Source organism: Salmo salar, chromosome ssa01, assembly GCF_905237065.1.
Source record: "Salmo salar chromosome ssa01, Ssal_v3.1, whole genome shotgun sequence".
Taxonomy (NCBI): Eukaryota; Metazoa; Chordata; class Actinopteri; order Salmoniformes; family Salmonidae; genus Salmo; species Salmo salar.
This window is the reverse complement of record NC_059442.1, coordinates 150,865,729-150,885,871: the sequence shown is the minus strand read 5'-3', so window position 1 is coordinate 150,885,871 and position 20,143 is coordinate 150,865,729. Positions and strand designations below refer to the sequence as shown.

The 20,143-nt window shown below is 43.1% G+C and overlaps 1 protein-coding gene across 2 annotated transcripts in view; it reads right to left on the bottom strand.

The window, feature by feature from the left end:
* LOC106568264 (versican core protein) overlaps window positions 1-4,937 on the bottom strand; it is a 30,226-nt gene extending 25,289 nt beyond the window's left edge. Inside the window, exons 1-2 of one of the 2 annotated variants that reach the window (XM_045692192.1) lie at window positions 4,717-4,937; window positions 1,782-1,853 (exon numbers count right to left, since the gene is read on the bottom strand). In XM_045692192.1, coding sequence (XP_045548148.1) covers window positions 1,782-1,842 — 61 coding nt within the window. In that variant the 5' untranslated portion in view covers window positions 1,843-1,853; window positions 4,717-4,937. The remainder of the gene's footprint in view (window positions 1-1,781; window positions 1,854-4,716) is intronic. The other variant, XM_045692193.1, reaches the window with a different exon arrangement.
* Between the last annotated feature and the right edge of the window lie 15,206 nt (window positions 4,938-20,143).

Genomic DNA, 20,143 nt, shown 5'->3' with positions numbered 1-20,143 from the left:
GATAGGTTTGTGAATGGGATTAGTTTGTGAATGGGTTTAGTTTGTGAATAGGTTTAGTTTGTGAATGGGTTTAGTTTGTGAATGGGTTTAGTTTGTGAATGGGTTTAGTTTGTGAATAGGTTTCGTTTGTGAATGGGTTTAGTTTGTGAATGGGTTTAGTTTGTGAATAGGTTTAGTTTGTGAATGGGTTTAGTTTGTGAATAGGTTTAGTTTGTGAATGGGTTTAGTTTGTGAATGGGTTAAGTTTGTGAATAGGTTTAGTTTGTGAATGGGTTTAATTTGTGAATGGGTTTAGTTTGTGAATGGGTTTAGTTTGTGAATGGGTTTAGTTTGTGAATGGGTTTAGTTTGTGAATGGGTTTCGTTTGTGAATGGGTTTAGTAGAGGGTTGTGTGTGGTGCGGATGGCTTACAGTGTGATTAATCCAACCCCAGATGTAGGTACAGTAATTGGAAGCATGTGTGTGTGCAGGGTTGGAGAGTAATTGATTACATGTAAACTGATTACAAAAATCTAACTGTCATCAGATTACAGTAGTGCTTTTTTATTTTTCTTCAACATTAAATGTATTCTGAAATAGTTACATTAAAATGATTTTAGAGCTTTTTAATGGAAATTTCACAGCCAAGAATAGTGAACTTTCAATTGCAAACATATAAAACATATTCCATTGTCTTTGTCAGGTCTACATTAGGTAGACGTCAATAAAAAAATATTATAAAATAATAAAATATTTCAGTTGTGTATATTACTTCGTTTTTATTTCATGACTTAATCATTTTGAATTCCTTAAAGTCATCTCATCTCTGTTCAGGCAGTAGCAGCCAGCCAGACAACCAGACAACGTTATCTCTGTGCTCCCCACACTGTACTGTCTTTAGTCATACTATTTAGCTAGCCTGCCTAAGTATGCTGCAGAGCTGTATGACAAAATCCTTTTACTAGTAAATAAGGCATACATTCACGAACTGTCTCGGTCCCTCTCGTTGTGGTGTTCAGTACATTCCTCTCTCATCCAGTCGAATTACCATGTTTCTGCGCAGAACGAGGTTGAATATTTTCTTAATGAAAACTACAATTTCAGCCCAGCATCCCACATAGTTCTTGACTTGATTTCTCTCGTGAATTATTTGATTTCTCTCTAGAGAAACGGTGCGTTGGACTCACAAAAAACGAACTAAAGTTGGTCAATTAGTTGTTTAATAACCAAAACAAAAAAACAAAAAAACATCTCAGTATCAGATACTTTTGAAAAACTACATGATTACTTCTTGGATTACTTTTAAATTCAGAAAGAATTTTTGGCGAAAAAAATACATTATGACACCTTTCCGTTTTCTCAATGACAATGAAAAAAGGCACAAGTCTAAGTTTGTTCCACCAGAGCAAGTCTGACCACAAGTCAGAGACCACCAGGATGATACCAAATGTGATTGATGGATCATTTCTGTCTTCTTCTAATGCCTCTTAAGGGGAAAGTAATCAGAAAGTAATCAGATTACGTTACTGAGTTTGGGTAATACAAACGTTACGTTAATGATTACAATTTTGGACAGTTAACTAGTAACTAACAGATTACATTTAGAAAGTTACTTAACCAATCCTGTGTGCATGTGTGTGCGTGTCTTGAGGATTGAGAAAGATGAATGGAGCTGCGTGAATGTCTCTTTCTGCTTTTGTGTAAACCTAATGACCTGTTTCCAGTTTGTCAGTGAAAAAACACACACACGCCACACACGCACACGCACACACACACACACACACACACACAGCAAGACTCACCTTTCTCAGCTAAAGCAGAACAGAGAAACATCAGCCAGAGCAGGTGCCTGAGATGTAACATCTCTATAGAACCTGTGGAACCAATAAACACTGAGTTCATCACATCAAAATGATCATGAATGACATACAGTATATACCTACTTTAACATAAACTGTAGCGATTGAGGGGGGAAATCCAGAGTGGGACCTAGACTAGTGACTCTACCTGTGCACACATGCACACACTCCAGGGGCCTCACCTTGCATGGCCCTATTGGAACAACTATGCACAGTCCGTTTTTACTACAAGTACTGATCAAGTCTGAGCAAGTGACATACTGTCGGCTGATGTAAGTAATCAAATCAAAGTTTATTTGTCACGTGCGCCGAATAAAACAGGTGTAGACCTAACAGTGAAATGCTTACTTACAGGCTCTAAACAATAGTGCGATAAAAAAGGTGTGTGTGTGTGTGTGTGTGTGTGTGTGTGTGTGTGTGTGTGTGTGTGTGTGTGTGTGTGTGTGTGTGTGTGTGTGTGTGTAGGTAAGTAAAGAAATAAAACAACAGTAAAAAGACATTTGATAATAAGAGTAGCAAGGCTATATACAGACACTGGTTAGTCAGGCTGATTGAGGTAGTATGTACATGTAGATATGGTTAAAGTGACTATGCATATATGATGAACAGAGAGTAGCAGTAGCGTAAAAGAGGGGTTGGTGGGTGGTGGGTGGTGGGACACAATGCAGATAGTCCGGTTAGCCAATGTGCGGGAGCACTGGTTGGTCGGGCCAATTGAGGTAGTATGTACATGAATGTGTAGTTAAAGTGACTATGCATATATGATAAACAGAGAGTAGCAGCAGAGTAGAAGAGGAGTTGGGGGGGGGGGGCACACAGTGCAAATAGTCTGGGTAACCATTTGGTTACCTGTTCAGGAGTCTTATGGCTTGGGGGTAAAAACTGTTGAGAAGCCTTTTTGTCCTAGACTTGGCACTCCGGTACCGCTTGCCATGCAGTAGTAGAGAGAACAGTCTATGACTGGGGTGGCTGGGGGCTTTGACAATTTTTAGGGCCTTCCTCTGACACCGCCTGGTGTAGAGGTCCTGGATGGCAGGCAGCTTAGCCCCAGTGATGTACTGGGCCGTACACACTCCCCTCTGTAGTGCCTTGCAGTCGGAGGCCGAGCAGTTGCCGTACCAGGCAGTGATGCAACCAGTCAGGATGCTCTCGATGTTGCAGCTGTAGAACCTTTTGAGGATCTCAGGACCCATGCCAAATCTTTTTAGTTTCCTGAGGGGGAATAGGCTTTGTCGTGCCCTCTTCACGACTGTCTTGGTGTGTTTGGACCATTCTAGTTTGTTGTTGATGTGGACACCAAGGAACTTGACGCTTTGAACCTGCTCCACTAGAGCCCCGTCGATGAGAATGGGGACGTGCTTGGTCCTCCTTTTCCTGTTGTCCACAATCATCTCCTTTGTCTTGATCACGTTGAGGGATAGGTTGTTATTCTGGCACCACACAGCCAGGTCTCTGTCCTCCTCCCTATAGGCTGTCTCATCGTTGTCTGTGATTAGGCCTAGCACTGTTGTGTCGTCTGCAAACTTAATGATGGTGTTCGAGTCGTGCCTGGCCATGCAGTCGTGGGTGAACAGGGAGTACAGAAGGGGAACTGAGCACGCACCCATGAGGAGCTACAGTGTTGTGGATCAGCGTGGCAGATGTGTTGCTACCTACCCTCACCACCTGGGGGCGGCCCGTCAGGAAGTCCAGGATCCAGTGGCAGAGGGAGGTGTTTAGTCCCAGGTTCCTTAGCTTAGTGATGAGCTTTGAGGGTACTATGGTGTTGAACGCTGAGCTGTAGTCAATGAATAGCATTCTCACATAGGTGTTCCTTTTGTCCAGGTGGGAAATGGCAGTGTAGAGTGCAATAGAGATTTCATCATCTGTGGATCTGTTTGGGCGGTATGCAAATTGGAGTGGGTCTAGGGTTTCTGGGATAATGGTGTTGATGTGAGCCATTACCAGCCTTTCAGTAGACTATGTACTTAACATGATTATTTTTGTTTAGCCTTTGTGTTGAAATGTCTACATGCTAAATTTACTACAACCTACTTCACTTCACTATGGTGTTGAAAGGTAAAACGCAAAAACACAGAGCGAGGAGCCCTATTGTCTGACAATGGAGAGTGGTGCTGTTCTGGAACAGGGGAACCAATGGACAAGAGACTCATGACTATAAAAGCTGCAGCCACTAAGTAGGATCATGGAAGTAATAAAAACTTTGTTGGGACACTGCATTGAGTCGTATTGGAACAATCAAAACAGCTTTGACAAGCAGGGACATCTCTCCAGCAGCTCCGTGGAAAATGGCTAAACACACACACTCCTGACTGAAGCTGAGGGCAATGGGGACAATTTTACTCCAGATGTCCCTTCGCGCAATTGGACAACTGTGACGCGCGCCACTCAGAGGCGTCCCTGAAACAGAAATGATAAATTCGCTTGCCTCTCTATCGTCTACAGCAGCAGCTGTGCTGAAAATGTTATATGTTGTCGATCACTGTAAATGGCCTGGCCATTAAAGCGCTAACCCCTGGTGTGAGATCTGCTAATGGAGCTGTTGTAGGCTATAGATCCTCGATCATTGTGAGAACATTCCTCAAGCTGATCACCCAAACACCTCTCTCTCTCTGAATGCCCGTGGATATACAGTATAGACGGTGATAAATCACAGCAAGCAAAGCGTGAAAAGTGTCAATAAGCAGACATCAATGTGAACCATCATCTACAACTGAGGCCTTGTTACGAAAACGTCCACTGCAAATCGGCTCATATGCTACGGAGAAAACGGCAGTTTATTAAAAAGTAATAATAAGACTACCCTTACTTAGCCTATGATAAATGACAACAGGCATACATAGAAAAGCAATTCAATCAAGCAACGATAATATCCTACCTTGGGTCCAGCTATCCACCAAGTAAGTTTTCGATCAACTTTCCAAAGATCCCGGATTCTAGTTCCAGAACCAGACTAATATACGTTCTAGTTCCAGCTGTACAGAGCTCTCTTCTCTCCTCCGAGCGCAGTCTACTCAGACATCAGCTAGGAGTCTCCTCCACTCTGCCCCGGCTTGAAGTTCAAATCCACCTCACACCCACTACTGTTATCCGTCACCAGCTAAAGGAGGGGCGCACATGCCCTACACCCCAAAGTCGATACCGCCCCTTATCATAAAACACAAGGAGTTAGAGAGAGAGAGAGAGAGAGAGAGATGGGGTCGCCTAAAACAATTTATGCTGCATAAATTCAAATGACTCAGTAGCGCACCCAGGCAGAATCCCAACAAAATAAGTTACCGGTAATCATTTCACAATGTTTTCAATGTCCTCCGGGGTGCGATATAAAGGATGCCATATAAGATAACTGTCTTTCCAGCATTGTCTGTGTGTAGCCTCCCCGAAACAGATAATTATCAAACCACAGTTAACATACTAGAGAACACAACAGCCCCTGTTATATTTGATCTTAGCCTTCACTTTATTTCACTGTATTAGAGTTTCATACACATATAGCATTACATAAAGAACTGACACTTCTGTTCATCATGTTAAAATAAGCACACTGAGCTTTAACTCATGTTTGTTCATCTTGAGGATACAAATATCCCTTACATTATTCTAAATGATGCCATTGGTAAACAATGGTACAGTATGAAAAATACTTATTCACTTCTGTGTATTTAACAGTCTATTTGACATCCTCTGTAATTCTGTCAAGTTGTTTCAGTGATAGAGGATGGCACAGGGTGGAGAGATGGAGGACAGAGATTTTCTGTAGAGCTAGTGGGCTTTAGTTCCAGCACTGCCATTACACCTGACCCAGCTTGTCAGGGTCCTTATGATGAGCAGCTGATTAGTACCAGGTGTTGGCCACCCCTGTGTAGAGGGATAGAGAGACAGAGAAAGCAAGGGATGGAGGATAGAGAGGGAAAATAGTGAGTGATCGAATATACCAATTTGCTCCCTTCCCTTTCCCCTTGGCCCTGGCCCTTTGATGTCTGCAGATGTGGAAGGAATGTGGTGGAAGCTCCATCACTACACTGCTTATACCTTTCCACATCTTGTAGATTTACAAACATCGAAGGGTTAGAGCTGGGACCGGGGGGAAGGCAGAGGGGAAGGCAGAGAGCTGGGACCGGCTGATAGAGTGACAGAGAAGTAAGTGATGGAGGATAGAGAGATAAAAGGAGTGAGGGATAGACAGAATTTGATGGAGGAGTGAAAGGTCAGTACTCAGAAGTCCTTAAACAGCTCCTCAGAGTCAGGACTGACATCAGTAGAACGCTGGAGAGCCTGATCCTCATTGGTTGCTGCCTTGGACGATGACGGGGGTCCCTCCTGCCAACACACACACTAAAACGTCAGTATAATCCAAGCAGTAAAACAATGTACTGGTATTTATTGCATGTACTGCATCAGAGCAATGAGAGTGTACTGGGTTCTTTTTTTTCCTCGAACCATGGCTGTATACCTGTATGAAAAGCCACATTGGAATGTATGCTACTGAGATTCAAGTGCAGGGAAGGAGGGGGAACAGGTCATTGGGCTAATGAAGCAGGTTTACAGCCTGGTCTCCATGTGGAACAGGAAGTGTGTATCAGGTGACCTGTTAGGCAGGACTGGAAACACATGGGCATGTTGAATACCTGTGTGTGTGTGTGTGTGTGTGTGTGTGTGTGTGTGTGTGTGTGTGTGTGTGTGTGTTTAGGGGAAATGGGGGCAAATCAAACACCAGCTTCACTCACCCGCTGAACGACCTACATCAAACAGAAGACAGTAGTGTGATTGACTACAGTCGGTCTGACACCACAGGTTGGCTTGTTAAAGGGTTAAACCTTTATACATTTTTACAAATTTATATCAGGTTTTCACTACATTTAAAAAGGTGTGTTGCTTGCTTCGATTCAAAGTACTATAGTTTCCACAAATCAATCATTTATATTGGGGGTGACGTTCTTCAGCATAGTGTTACTCATCCTGAAACACTCAGAGACTCATATCAACCCTGGAGGCAACACACACACACACACACACACACACACACACACACACACACACACACACACACACACACACACACACACACACACACACAATTAACACTCCCCCCAAAAAAGTTCAAACAAAACATGTGAACCCTTTTCACACACTTTGGGCTCTCTCCTGTGTGGAAACAGTGTGTCAGTAGTTGGGAGCAGTTTACGCTGTGTGTGTGTGTGTGTGTGTGTACTCATCTGAAAGCTGAGTCACTCCACTGTAACATACTTCAGTGACTGCTAATGAGTAAACAGGTTTGATACACACCACTTTAACAGAGCTATTAGTTATAATGCTGAACTAACAGCAGAACATAACATCACTGTCACAACAAACTCCTCACATCCTTCACCATCTAACAGTCCCCTTGTTAAACACACCAATGTTAATGAGGGGTAGCAGTTTAGATAGAACGGGCACTGTTGTCATTGTGTGTGTGTGTGTGTGTGTGTGTGTGTGTGTGTGTGTGTGTGTGTGTGTGTGTGTGTGTGTGTGTGTGTGTGTGTGTGTGTGTGTGTGTGTGTAGACTAAATCAGCACTCTTGATTTGTTCCCTACTGAAGGTTCAGAAGGAAGGAGGGAAGTAGAACCATGGCTACAGCGTTGTCACTACGTCACTATGCAGATGGAACATGGAAGTCGCTAATACTCTGGTAAAAGAGGGAGATAGAGAGAACGTAGAGAAAGGGAGGGAGAGAGAGAATAGAGGACATGGGAGGTTAGTTCTCTCACCTCAGGTGTATTGGTTTGAAGGAGCTCTATTTGACCTCTAACACTCCCAGTGGCTCCCACTAAATCATATTTTTAACAAGGCTCACCTCTGACCTTTGGCCTCTGACTGACTGGCCACTGAGTGTGTGTGTGTGTGTGTTTGTTTGTTTGTTTGTTTGCGTGCGTGCGTAGTGTATGAAGAGAGCAAAGACATTCAACTTGTTATAAATCATTATCACCAATATGAACACATTTAAACTCCTGAAAGTAGTTAGGCAAGGTGAGATTACACAGGCATAGGGGAGTGCATGGAGAGGTGAGAACAGTAGAATACGGATGGACACACATACATACAGGTGGTCCTGTGACACATCAGTAACCCCCTCCAGGGTAATGTTTCTGGATGAAACAGAAGGGAGTACTGACTGATGTAAACACAGGTCCGTCTCTGTGCCTCAGATGGAGGAGGTTAGTGTGTGTGTGTGTGCCAGGTATTGTTTACAAATCCACGCAAACCAGTCACATGCAACCACACACATGGAGTACACACACAGCGCTGTATCAATACGAGGTCTTGTAGCGATTATCAGTGCTTATGGTTTGCAGAGCTTGTGTGTGTGTGTGTGTGTGTGTGTGTGTGTGTGTGTGTGTGTGTGTGTGTGTGTGTGTGTGTGTGTGTGTGTGTGTGTGTGTGTGTGTGTGTGTGTGTGTGTGTACTGCAGTCTAACTTAAACCAGAGAGGGTCAGTTTGTCATGGGAAAATCAGCCAATGCACAGCAGAACTGTAAACTGACAAATGTATTCTCTTGAACTAGTATAAAGCCTTTAACACAAGACATGACAATAATACCATGTTTTACATAATGTCTTATTATGAGAGCTACCAGTGGACTGTCAGTCTGCTCAACCTCCTTAGCTTTACCCAGAATCTGCTCATAAAATCCAACGTCCTCACAATACTTTATTTATCATATTTCAACTACTGTACATTGTATTTTAGTTCCACTGTTTCTACACACACAATATTTATTTTAATACATTGGATTCTTGACATAGCTTACTCTAATACACTGAGTGTACAAAACATTAAGAACACCTGCTCTTTCCATGACAGACTGACCAGGAGAATCCAGGTGAAAGCTATGATCCCTTATTGGTGTTACTTGTTAAATCCACTTCAATCAGTGTAGATGAACGGGAGGAGACAGGTTAAAGAAGGATTTTTAAGGCTTGAGACAATTGAGACATGGATTGTGTAGGAGTGCCATTCAGAGGGTGAATGGGAAAGACAACACATTTAAGTGCCTTTGAACGGGGTATGGTTGTAGTTGGCAGGATCAGCCACACCGGTTTGAGTCAAGAACTTCAACGCTGCTGGTTTTTCACGCTCAACAGTTTCCCATGTGCATCAATAATGGTCCACCACCCAAAGGACATCCAGCCAACTTGACACAACTGTGGGAAGCATTGGAGCCAACATGGGCCAGCATCTGCACCTCGCTATTACGTATTCCGGCGCCTGTCTCCAATCATTATACAATGTGACATATAGATTGCATTTGATTACTGCTACTGTGCTATTTGGGTTGCTAATCAAATTTGTCCCACCGTTCTTGGTTTCTTGCCTTTTTCCCCCAATACATTTTAATTGTTTGACATTTTACTGCATTGTTAGGAGCTAGTAACACAAGCCTTTTGCTGCACCCGCTATAACACCTGCTAAACTGTGTATAAGACCAATAAACTCTCATTTGATTTTCTAACCATCAGACATACAAGCAGATGACTAGACCAGCTGTTAAATCAACACCAGACTGCCAGGCTGAGAAATCAATCCGAGCAGAGAGCAGCAGTTAGAACATGGCTGCTTCAGGTCTTATTGTGTTAACAGTTATTTCTCCTGGGGTACCAGCCTCCTCATGACCCGCTGGACCGCCTGAAGCTACCATATGTGTGTGTGTGTTTGTGTGTGTGCGTGTGTGTATTCTGTGTGCATGCATTTGAGTGTGCGAGTATGTGCGTGAGTCTGTGTGTTCCAGTCTAAATCACAATCAGCATTACCATAAAGCCAGAGAGCCTGCAGGAGACCAGATGTTTTCTACAGGTTGTCCTCCACCATACTGCAGGAGACCAGGTGTTTTCTACAGGTTGTCCTCCACCATACTGCAGGAGACCAGGTGTTTTCTACAGGTTGTCCTCCACCATACTGCAGGAGACCAGGTGTTTTCTACAGGTTGTCCTCCACCATACTGCAGGAGACCAGATGTTTTCTACAGGTTGTCCTCCACCATACTGCAGGAGACCAGGTGTTTTCTACAGGTTGTCCTCCACCATACTGCAGGAGAGCAGGTGTTTTCTACAGGTTGTCCTCCACCATACTGCAGGAGACCAGGTGTTTTCTACAGGTTGTCCTCCACCATACTGCAGGAGACCAGGTGTTTTCTACAGGTTGTCCTCCACCATACTGCAGGAGTGGAAAATATGACCGCAGCTGATGGGGTGAGTTCAGGAACGGCTGAGCGAGCAGCTACAAAATGGAGAGACTATGGACCAATAAAAACACTGTTCTGTTCAGTTGAATCTCCTCTCCTTCTCCCCTCCTCAGGACTAGGAGGCAGTGTCATTATGTCTTCTTCATCTGTCACTGCATGACAGCCACAAGCAGATCCATGACACCAGGAACGATGTCACACAGTTAAGTGTGTGGTGACAGAATGCGGAATAAGAGATCATTAAGAGCTAGCCTCTTTAATGACATTTGGTATTAATTAGGAACCCCATTAGCCACCACAAAAGCATCAGCTACTCTTCCTGGGGTCCACATGAAACATGAACAATTAGATGGTACAGAACATTATTAGTCAAAGACTGAAATAGATACATTTAAAAAAATCACAGTGTACATATCAGTACATACACACAATACTGTATATAGGTCTAATACTGTATATAGGTCTGAATACAGTACTGTGCAAATTACAATACAATATATATAAAATGGCTATGTCTCTTCACAGTCCCCTTTGTGCATTGAGGTGTTCTTTTATCTGTTTTTTAAACTGGTTTAATGCTAGCTTGAGTTACCTGGGGTGGCAGAGATTTCCATGAAGTCATGGCTCTATTTAATACTGTGCGTTTCCTAGCCTCTGTTCTGGACCTGGGGACTGTGTCTTGTGTTGTAGCGATGAGTGTCCGAACTGTGTACCAACTGCTTGAACAGACAGTTTGGTACCTTCAGCACATAAATTCCTCACACAAAGACCAATAGTGATGCAGTTAATCTCTCCTCAACTTTGAGCCAGGAGAGACTGACATGCACGTTACTGACACTTTCTCTCTGTGTACATCTACAGCTGAAGTCGGAAGTTTATATCCACTTGGGTTGGAGTCATTAAAACTCGTTTTTCAACCACTCCACAAATTTCTTGTTAACAAACTATAGTTTTGGCAAGTCGGTTAGGACATATACTTTGTGCGTGACAGAAGTAATTTTTCCAACAATTGTTTACAGACAAATTATTTCACTTATAATTGAATGTATCACAATTCCAGTGGGTCAGAAGTTTACATACACTAAGTTGACTGTGCCTTTAAACAGCTTGGAAAATTCCAGAAAATTATGTCATGGCTTTAGAAGCTTCTGATAGGTTAATGGACATAATTTGAGTCAATTGGAGGTGTACCTGTGGATGTATTTCAAGGCCTACCTTCAAACTCAGTGCCTCTTTGCTTGACATCATGGGAAAATCAAAAGAAATCAGCCAGGACCTCAGAAAAATAATTGTAGACCTCCACAAGTCTGGTTCTTCCTTGGGAGCAATTTCCAAACGCCTGAAGGTACCACGTTTATCTGTACAAACAATAGTACGCAAATATAAACATCACGGGACCACGCAGTCGTCATACCGCTCAGGAAGGAGACGCGTTCTGTCTCCTAGAGATGAACGTACTTCGGTGCGAAAAGTGCAAATCAATCCCAGAACAACAGCAAAGGACCTTGTGAGGATGCAGGAGGAAACAGGTACAAAAGTATCTATATGTCACGATCGTGTGGAGAGACGGACCAAGGCGCAGCGTGATTGGAGTTCCACATCTTTATTTTTAGTGAAACTTAAAATAAACCAAGAAACAAACAACGACCGTGCAGTACTGAGGTGCAACATGCACCCACTCAAAAACAATATTCCACAAAGCAGGTGGGAAAAGGGAACCCTTAGCCTTCCCTGTAGCTCAGTTGGTAGAGCATGGTGTTTGCAACACCAGGGTTGTGGGTTCGATTCCCACGGGGGGCCAGCACAGAAAAAAAATGTATGAAATTGTATGAAATGTATGCATTCACTACTGTAAGTCGCTCTGGATAAGAGCGTCTGCTAAATGACTAAAATTAAAATGTAAAGTATGATCCCCAATTAGAGACAACAAACATCAGCTGCCTCTAATTGGGAACCATACCAAGAACACCAACATAGAAATATATAACCTAGAACACCCCCTAGTCACGCCCTGACCTATTACACCATAGAGAACCAAAGGCTCTCTATGCTCAGCGTGTGCGAGCAAGGAGGCCTACAAACCTGACTCAGTTACACCAGCTCTGTCAGGAGGAATGGGCCAAATTTCACCCGACTTATTGTGGGAAGCTTGTGGAAGGCAACCCAAAACCTTTGACCAAAGTTAAACAATTTAAAGGCAATGCTACCAAATGCTAATTTAGTGTATGTAAACTTCTGACCCACTGGGAATGTGATGAAAGAAATAAAAGCTGAAATAAATCATTCTCTCTACTATTATTCAGACATTTCACATTCTTAAAATAAAGTGGTGATCCTAACTGACCTGACAGGGAATTTTTACTATGATTAAATGTCAGGAATTGTGAAAACTGAGTTTAAATGTATTTGGCTAAGGTGAATGTAAACTTCCGACTTCAACTGTAAGTGCAATATGTTCTGCTTTGTTCTGGACCAACTACAATTTACCTATGACCTGTCTGGTCGACTGAGATGTCTTTCCCTGTAGCTCAGTTGGTAGAGCATGGTGTTTGCAATGCCAGGGTTGTGGGTTCGATTCTCACGGGGGGCCAGTACAAAAGAAAAAAATGTATGAAATGAAAATGAAATGTATATATTTGCTACTGTACATCGCTCTGGATAAGAGTGTCTGCTAAATGACGTAAATGTAATGTCAATAAGGCAGAGCAGCACCCTATCATGGACAGACCTCTTCCCCTTTTAGCAACCATTGAGTCTGTTTTGCCCATGAGAGCTTGTTATCTAGGGTTACACCCAGCAGTTTCGTCTCCTCAACTTGCTTAATAGCCACATTATTCAATACTAGATCTAAACGAGGTTTAGTGTTCTGAGAGTGATTTTTCCCAAAAATTCTGCTTTTAGTTTTTGGGATATTTATCAAAAGCATATTGCTAGTTACCCATTCTTAAACTGACTGGAGCTCTATGTTAAGTGTGTCAGTTATTTATTTTTTGTCACAATGTATTCTGCTGGTCAGTTATGCATGAATATGAAGGCTCAGCATTTGTTGTTTGTATGTCATACCTATGTTTGCTAATGTTGTCAACAAAAAATGTATTAAAGTGGTTGGAAATATCAAAGGGTTTTGTTCTGAACATGATCTTGTTTTTGTCTCCTCTCCTCTCTTCTTGTCTCCTCCTCTCCTCTTCTGTCCTGTCTTCTCCTCTCCTCTCCTGTCTTCTCCCCTCCCCTCCTCTTCTCTCGTCCTGTCTCCTCCTCTCCTCTCCTGTCCTCTCCTCCTGTCCTCTCCTCATCTCCTGTCTCCTCCTCTCTTTAAACCAACAGTGATGAGTTAATCTCGACAGACCAGTAGCATTGTTGGATTCATCTAATGTTGCATCATACAACGTTTGTTTACTATGCCAAGCTACTGTCTGCAGGTTATAGGGTGTTGTATTTATAGGGATTATTTAAGGTACTTTTAAAAGTCAGGCTCTTCCAAGACCCTCTGAGTCAGTCCAAGAGTGACTTAACTTCAGTTAGTCAGCCAAAAGTTTGAGCTCTTTAGCTCTCACAGTAAACATAGACTGCTGGCCTGGTGATGAAATGTTTTCACTGCCTGTCATGTGTGACTCCTGGACAAGAGCAGGGCGAGAGGCTCGGTCACATGTTTATACACGCACTCGCACTGACTCACACACACATTCCAGTGTGCACGTATGCACAAGCGCACACACACACTCTGTCTGACAGATGTTGTCACCAATGTGAGGTGGCCAGTGGACCAGTTTATGACAGCTACCATGTAAATCCTATATACCATTTGGCTGAAATATTTTGGTTTTCAAAGGTACAGTATGTCCCTATGTTGTGGCTATTAAAGAGGCAACTGCAGTCTAGTTTGAGAGCTCATCTGAAGCTAGGAGTGTAAAGCTGTACCATCCATAAACACAGACAGAAACAGACTTCCAGTGGAAAAGCCAGTGCCTTTTACATGTCTCTGGCAAAGTTTCAGATAGTGAGAGAGGTGGGGTGGGAGGGAGAGAGAGAGGCAGAGAAGTGTGTGTGTGGGGGGGGGCAACGAAGTAACATATCTATTTCAAAGAAGAGGAATACAGAGAAAGACAAAAGCCCAGTGGATGTGTGTTTGGCAGACGGGAAACAAGCTTTCAGGAGACCATGTTGGGAAACTCATCATCACGTCACCCCTCTGTTTCTCAGCCACCTTTTCCTCTATTTGTGTCTGTGAGTGTGTCTGTGGGTGTGTGTGTGGGTGTGTGTGTGGGGGGGGCTATTTTCAATCACAGGTGTAACACCCTCACTAAGTAGACCCATTTGAGGATTACCTAATGATTTACAGTCTGGCAGTACACATATCTGACAAGGAAACATGGAGAGACTTACCGCAGAGAGAGAGAGAGAGAGGTGTTAACTGTTATTTTTTACTGTTTATTTCACTTTTTTATTTCACCATAAACTATTTCACTTGCTTTGGCATGCCAATAAAGCCCTTTGAATTGAATTGAGAGAGAGAGAGAGAGAGAGAGTGCGAGAGAGAGAGAGAGAGAGAGAGAGAGAGAGAGAGAGAGAGAGAGAGAGAGAGAGAGAGAGAGAGAGAGAGAGAGAGAGAGAGAGAGAGAGAGAGAGAGAGAGAGAGAGAGAGAGAGAGAGAGAGAGTGCGAGAGGGAGAGTGTGAGTGTGAGTGAGTGAGGCTGTGTGTGTGTGCGTTGTATTAGTATGTCTGTTTCTGCGCTGGCTCTGGGGTTGGTCTCTTAGCAACCGTGTCAGTAGGTTGCAGGTGGCGGAAGTGGCGTTTTCGGCAGGGAACCATGTCTGTGATGTCATTCAGACTGTCGTCCAATGGGCTTCGGCTACGCAATGTCCCTGAGGAGAGAACGAGTCAGTACAGAGGTAAAATATATGAACTTAACCTTTGAGCTACTGAGTCAAATAGAGTCAATACGGAGTCCAATTGTAAGCTTGGGTTCAGACCAATCGTCTACAACAGAATGTTTGACTCTACTATATAAGATGTTAAAAACTTCCACTACATAGCTACATGTGTCTCAGCCTCTTAAACAGACTGTGGACACAAGCAGAATTTGTGTCTGCAGCCACCAACATCTGGGTTGTCCAGAAGGAAGGAGTTGTGTGTTTCTCCATTCCTCGCCTCTCTAACCCCCCCTCCTTCTCTCACAGGTGTCTTCCTTCCTTAAACAGGTCAGCATGTTTGACTGATGGGAGGATAGGGAAACGTGCCCAAAGAGACAAGTGGAGGGAGGAATGGAGGGAGGAGGAGAGCGAGAAATAGACACATGAATGGAGGATAGGAGAAGAGGAAGAGATGACACATCACCATCATCAAAGTGGCTGCTTGCTTATGATTCCATTAAACCAATTACAGGTCATATTCCTGTTTTAGTAGTATTACTAATATACTGTAGTACGTCACATAGACTAGTAGAGTCCTATTCAGTGTGTAACAGCAACATGAGTCTCGAGGTCACTCAGGCTGGTAAAAACACTGTGTTAAGGTACAGTGGGGGAAAAAAGTATTTGATCCCCTGCTGATTTTGTACGTTTGCCCACTTACAAAGAAATGATCAGTCTATAATTTTAGTAGTAGGTTTATAAAAAATTTATAAAATGATTTGCATTTTAATGAGGGAATAAGTATTTGACCCCTCTGCAAAACATGACTTAGTACTTGGTGGCAAAACCCTTGTTGGCAATCACAGAGGTCAGACATTTCTTGTAGTTGGCCACCAGGTTTGCACACATCTCAGGAGGGATTTTGTCCCACTCCTCTTTGCAGATCTTCTCCAAGTCATTAAGGTTTCGAGGCTGACGTTTGGCAACTCGAACCTTCAGCTCCCTCAACAGATTTTTCTATGGGATTAAGGTCTAGAGAATGTTTAGGCCACTCCAGGACCTTAATGTTCTTCTTGAGCCACTCCTTTGTTGCCTTGGCCGTGTGTTTTGGGTCATTGTCATGCTGGAATACCCATCCACGACCCATTTTCAATGCCCTGGCTGAGGGAAGGAGTTTCTCACCCAAGATTTGACGGTACATGGCCCCGTCCATCATCCCTTTGATGCGGTGAAGTTGTCCTGTCCCCTTAGCAGAAAAACACCCCCAAAGCATAATGTTTCCACCTCCATGTTTGACGGTGGAGATGGTGTTCTTGGGGTCATAGGCAGCATTCCTCGTCCTCCATACATGTTGAGTTGATGTCAAAGAGCTCCATTTTGGTCTCATCTGACCACAACACTTTCACCAGTTGTCCTCTGAGTCATTCAGATGTTCATTGGCAAACTTCAGATGGGCCTGTATATGTATTCTTGAGCAGGGGGACCTTGCGGGCGCTGCAGGATTTCAGTCCCTCACGGCGTCGTGTGTTACCAATTGTTTTCTTGGTGACTAGGGTCCCAGCTGCCTTGAGATCATTGACAAGATCCTCCTGTGTAGTTCTGGGCTGATTCCTCACCGTTCTCATGATCATTGCAACTCCACAAGGTGAGATCTTGCATGGAGCCCAGACAGTTCTTTTGTGTTTCTTCCATTTGCGAATAATCGCACCAAATGTTGTCACCTTCTCACCAAGCTGCTTGGCGATGGTCTTGTAGCCCATTCCAGCCTTGTGTAGGTCTACAATCTTGTCCCTGACATCCTTGGAGAGCTCTTTGGTCTTGACCATGGTGGAGAGTTTGGAGTATGATTGATTGATTGCTTCTGTGGACAGGTGTCTTTTATACAGGTAACAAGCTGTGGCTAGGAGCAGTCCCTTTAAGAGTGTGCTCCTAATCTCAGCTCATTACCTGTATAAAAGACACCTGGGAGCCAGAAACCTTTCTGATTGAGAGGGGGTCAAATACTTATTTCCCTCATTAAATTGCAAATCAATTTATAACATTTCTGGCATGCGTTTTTCTGGATTGTTTTGTTGTTATTCTGTCTCTCACTGTTGAAATAAACCTACCATTAAAATTATAGACTGATCCTTTCTTTGTCAGTGGGCAAACGTACAAAATCAGCAGGGGATCAAATACTTTTTCCCCCCACTGTAAATGACTTCATTCATCACATCAGGCAGGCAGCTGGTAGCCAGGCAGGCAGGTATATATACCATAACAAGCTAACAACTGCAGTGGGTGAGACATTGGGTATATGTGGTCAGTCTGTGACACCTAGGTCATTATAAACCCTGTCACACACAGTTAACAACACATCGCTATACACACAGCCATGCACACATACACACACTGTATTTCTCAAACTCTTAGTGAAAACAACCACTTTTCCCCATCCCCTCTGCCCTTCCTGGCAACACACCAACAAACTGACTCATTGTCGTAGCAACTAAAGCAACACAAGAACATGTGAATAGTCACTGAATTTGTAGTGCTAAAACCCGGAAATGAGTTACCTCTGGTTCGTTCAGCCACTCCTATGGGAAACATTAATGGGGAAAAAATAGGGTTTGGGAATAATCACCAAAAATAAGGTCTGAGGTTAACACAGGCTTAGGATTTCTTATATGTTTGGTTCCATGAGATAATATCAGTCAGCTAACATGACCTTTATGAATAATGAAGCCTTTATGTGCTTGTTTTATTACATATATTTGTCAAAATTCACAAAAAGTGACGTTAGCTGATGAAGATGATCTCATAGAACAAAACATATATGATCTCCTAACCTGTGTTTACCACAGACATTCTTTTCTGCGTTTATCCAAAACCCTACAAAAACACAATTTATTTTTCCCATAGGCTTTGTCCAACGAACCATGGCAGAGTTAGTGCCTACAAAAAGACTACCACTATCCATTACCTACCTACCAACCAAATACCCATGATATAACTCTAATCCACCACCTCAATCACAGCACACAGCTGGGAGAGACCAAGAGACTTCTAGGGATCATACCTACATTACCTGCCTCACATACAAGAAAAGTAAGTAAACCTTGTCTCAGTCAGAACGGCCAACATAACTGACTATACAACCCTACTACAGCCCTTATCTACCATCTCAACCACAACACACTATACCAGCCAAGTGTACTATACCCACTATACCAGCCTAGTGTACTATACCCACCATACCAGCCTAGTGTACTATACCCACTATACCAGCCTAGTGTACAATACCCACTATACCAGCCTAGTGTACTATACCCACTATACCAGCCAAGTGTACTATACCCACTATACCAGCCTAGTGTACAATACCAACTACAGTGGGGCAAAAAAGTATTTAGTCAGCCACCAATTGTGCAAGTTCTCCCACTTAAAAAGACGAGAGAGGCCTGTAATTTTCATCATAGGTACACTTCAACTATGACAGACAAAATGAGAAGAAAAAAATCCAGAAAATCACATTGTAGGATTTTTTATGAATTTATTTGAAAATTATGGTGGAAAATAAGTATTAGTGCACTATACCCACTTTACCAGCCTAGTGTACTACACCAACTATACCAGCCTAGTGTACAATACCCACTAGACCAGCCTAGTGTACTATACCCACTATACCAGCCTAATTTACTATACCAGCCTAGTACACTATACCAGCCTAGTGTACAATACCGACTATACATGCCTAGCGTACTATACCAGCCTAGTGTGCTATACCAGCCTAGTTTACTAAACCAGCCTAGTGTACTATACCAGCCTAGTTTACTAAACCAGCCTAGTGTACTATACCAGCCTAGTTCACTATACCAGCCTAGTGTACTATAGCCACTATACCAGCCTAGTGTAATATACCCACTATACCAGCCTAGTGTACTATACCCACTATACCAGCCTAGCGTACTATACCAGCCTAGTTTACTAAACCAGCCTAGTGTACTATACCAGCCTAGTTTACTATACCAGCCTAGTGTACTATACCCACTATACCAGCCTAGTGTACAAAACCCACAATACCAGCCTAGTGTACTATATCAGCCAAGTGTACTATATCCACTATACCAGCCTAGTTTACTATAGCAGCCTAGTGTACTATACCCACTTTACCAGCCTAGTGTACTACACCAACTATACCAGCCTAGTTTACTATACCCACAATACCAGCCTAATGTACTATACCAGCCCAGTGTACTATACCCACTAGACCAGCCTAGTGTACTATACCAGCCCAGTGCACTATACTCACTTTACCAGCCTAGTGTACTACACCAACTATACCAGCCTAGTGTACAATACCCACTAGACCAGCCTAGTGTACTATACCCACTATACCAGCCTAATTTACTATACCAGCCTAGCATATTATACCAGCCTAGTGTACAATACCGACTATACATGCCTAGTGTACTATACCAGCCTAGTGTACTATACCAGCCTAGTTTACTAAACCAGCCTAGTTTACTAAACCAGCCTAGTGTACTATACCAGCCTAGTTCACTATACCAGCCTAGTGTACTCTACCCACTTTACCAGTCAAGTGTACTACACCAACTATACAAGCAGAGTGTACAATACCCACTATACCAGCCTAGTGTACTATACCAGCCTAGTTTACTATACCAGCCTAGTGTACTCTACCCACTTTACCAGTCAAGTGTACTACACCAACTATACAAGCAGAGTGTACAATACCCACTATACCAGCCTAGTGTACTATACCAGCCTAGTGTACTATACCAGCGTAGTGTACTATACCAGCCTAGTTTACTAAACCAGCCTAGTGTACTATACCAGCCTAGTTCACTATACCAGCCTAGTGTACTCTACCCACTTTACCAGTCAAGTGTACTACACCAACTATACAAGCAGAGTGTACAATACCCACTATACCAGCCTAGTGTACTATACCAGCCTAGTTTACTATACCAGCCTAGTGTACTCTACCCACTTTACCAGTCAAGTGTACTACACCAACTATACAAGCAGAGTGTACAATACCCACTATACCAGCCTAGTGTACTATACCAGCCTAGTGTACTATACCAGCGTAGTGTACTATACCAGCCTAGTTTACTAAACCAGCCTAGTGTACTATACCAGCCTAGTTCACTATACCAGCCTAGTGTACTATAGCCACTATACCAGCCTCGTGTACTATACCCACTATACCAGCCAAGCGTACTATACC